Source organism: Buceros rhinoceros, unplaced genomic scaffold, assembly GCF_000710305.1.
Source record: "Buceros rhinoceros silvestris isolate BGI_N320 unplaced genomic scaffold, ASM71030v1 scaffold21032, whole genome shotgun sequence".
In the NCBI taxonomy this organism is placed as follows: domain Eukaryota; kingdom Metazoa; phylum Chordata; class Aves; order Bucerotiformes; family Bucerotidae; genus Buceros; species Buceros rhinoceros.
Genome location: NW_010397403.1, coordinates 2,223 through 4,855, shown reverse-complemented (window position 1 = coordinate 4,855; position 2,633 = coordinate 2,223). Strand labels below are relative to the sequence as shown.

Here is a 2,633-nt window from a genome sequence, read left to right as displayed (position 1 = left end):
GTACGGTGCGCCAGCAGCTAACCCCAGCCTTCCTGCCGGCACAACCGAAACGCAGAGCGGGAACAGTGGGACTAAGCTTCCTACTTCAGTTTTCATGGTATTAGGAATTACTTGGTTTAATCAATCTGTGGGGTTTTTCTAGGTAAGTTTAGACAGTTGCTCTTGACATAAGTATTAACTGAAACAACAGATTAGGAAAGAGTAACATGAACAACAAACTAAGGAAAGGCAAATTTTTGTATGCATTAAAACATGGTTAATAGTAGTAAAGAGTAATTTTGTTTTTAAAAAAAAAAATCAAACTAATCCAAACTGCACTGCTATGTGGTGATGTCACAAGCACTGAAGATGCTGTGACAGAAAAAGAGCTGAAGAGCAGCAGAGGACAACTTTATTCACTCAGATTTTGTTTATTAAGCACAAAACCCCCTTTATCTTTTCTATGCATAAACCTAACAATTCCCAGTCACAAGGTCTTGTTTACGATTGATCCCTGCCACCGGGGAAGGTAACTTTAACTAACTTTGACAATGTCTCTAACGCAGGGAGAAAGAGCAGATGGGTCTTCCCGGGTTCTTAGGTGCGTGCCTACAGACACCAGCCACAGCAGAGAACATCTCAGAGGACATGGTTACCCCAGAGCTCGGCCGCAGAACCAGCGTGGGCAGTTCTGCCATAACGCAGAGAACACATCGAGGTGCTCCAGGCAGGCGCACACACACGCAGAGCACACCTGCAGCGCCAGTGCTAAGTTCTAACGAACCCGGCCGCACCAGTAAGGGCAGAAGCTGGTTTTCTTTCTGTGACATTCCCTTTGCTCACGAATAGCTTCCAGAAACTGAAGAGGAGGTTCAGTCTGAAAACCGAGTAAGGAAAGATGAGCACTGACCCCTCCTGCTGACCTGGGCTTGGACACCCACTCGGCAGTGGAGGTTCAGAGCATCAAGACGATCAAGAGCACGACATTGCTAGCAATCACCTCTCTCTCTTCTCTGGCTGAGACTATTTTAATTCCGAGGTCTTTGGAGTTACCGGGAAGCGTATTTGTCTTGTATTAGTTCAATCTTATGATTTTTTTGTCTGGAATAATAACAGAGCAGGGGAAAATGATGTAAAATGAAAAGGCCCAAAAGGATAAAGAAGTGGCACGCAAACTTTTGTTAACCAGGCTCTCAATCAGCAGAACTGAAATGATAAGGTTTTATAGCTGTTTGTGTTGGCACAGACAAAACTCCGTAATGCTGAAGATGGTTCATGAAATCAGAAGCATTTTGAATGTGGTGCTTGTCCTGGTCCAGGCAAGATCTGCTCGAGCTGCTGTGAGGGAAAGCAGTAAGGGCAGTGCTGCTAAGCACAGCCCAAGAGCCTTGTCTCAACCCTCGCCAGGGCAAGACCAGGCAGGCGGGACCAGCTCGTGGCTCGAGCGCTGCGGCGGCTGTGCGTCACCTACCTTTCCAAACAGGCGAACAGCCCGGCCTTCCCTCCCACAGCGCAGAGGACTTTCGGAGCACAGCGAGGCCGTGTCATCAGCATGGTCTGGTGGGAAAGCCTGTGCTCGGGCATGAAGTGGTACTTGAGGGCCTCATTCAGCAGGTGTTTGCAGGTGTGGTCATCACGAATGAGGTGGTTGGCTTCGTACAGTCTCGTCAGAAACTTGACGCTCAGCAGCGGCAAGCGAACGCAGTGCAGCAGCTGCGCCAAGTACTTCTGCCGCTCCTGCACGTCGTACTTGATCCAGGACTCCAGAGCGTAAAACACGGTTTCTTCCGTCACGACATTCAAGCAGTCACTGGAAACTATCTCGTCAAGCTCAGAATGGGTGAGCTCAAAAAACTCCTCTGTCTGGCAAACGTCCTCAAAGTTCTGACAAATGTATTTGCTCGCCGCCAGGTAGAGGTCATGGCAGCCGTAGGTCTCCGCAAAACGGGAAATGCCGATGCAGTTGCCGGGATCGAGCTGGCTTTCCAGAAAAGCGCAGCACTCCTTCACCACCAGCTTGACCTGCAGGAGGTTGGCTGCTGGCAGAAGCGACTCCACGGTGTCCTGGGAGATGAACACCGTTCCCGTGTAGGCGTACTCCACGATGGCCTGCAGCGCTGCCTCGTCTATGCACTGGAACTCCACCTCCGAGTTCTCCTTCTCTGACAGGTTCCCGGTGAACATGGCTTTGAAGTAGGGGCTGATGCTGGCGAGCACCACTTTGTGGGCGTGGATCTTGACATCTCCGACTCGGAGGATGATGTCGCAGAGCTCGTGGTGCTGGCGAAGGAGGTTCAAGCCTTGCAGGAGCTGTTCAGCATGCAGGTGGGTTAAGTTGGCAAGCATGTAGGTTGGAGACGGCTGGTCCATCTGCAACAAACAGAATTTTTAACACATTACTCAGGGCTTCACTGCAACAGCTTTGTTACTCATGGTACTTAGACATGCCATACAGAACACTCAAAAAATATTCCTCCAATTTTGCTTTAATCCAATCAAGTTTATCACTTCCCTGTTCACTTGTTCAATCCTTATGCGCTGCGCTTTTTCATGCAAGTTCAACCCAGGACAACCACATGTCTGTTAATAGTGTGTGCTACCTGATCTCTGCCTTAGAAAACCCCAAACCAACCTCCACCCTTTGGCTGTTGTTC

The 2,633-nt window shown here is 49.4% G+C and overlaps 1 protein-coding gene across 1 annotated transcript in view; it reads right to left on the bottom strand.

Moving 5' to 3' along the window:
* Positions 1-2,349, bottom strand: part of KLHL28 (kelch-like family member 28) — a 7,315-nt gene extending 4,966 nt beyond the window's left edge. The window contains exon 1 of the mRNA XM_010146251.1: positions 1,451-2,349. Within this exon, the coding sequence (XP_010144553.1) occupies positions 1,451-2,349 (899 nt within the window). The remainder of the gene's footprint in view (positions 1-1,450) is intronic.
* Positions 2,350-2,633: the final 284 nt, after the last annotated feature.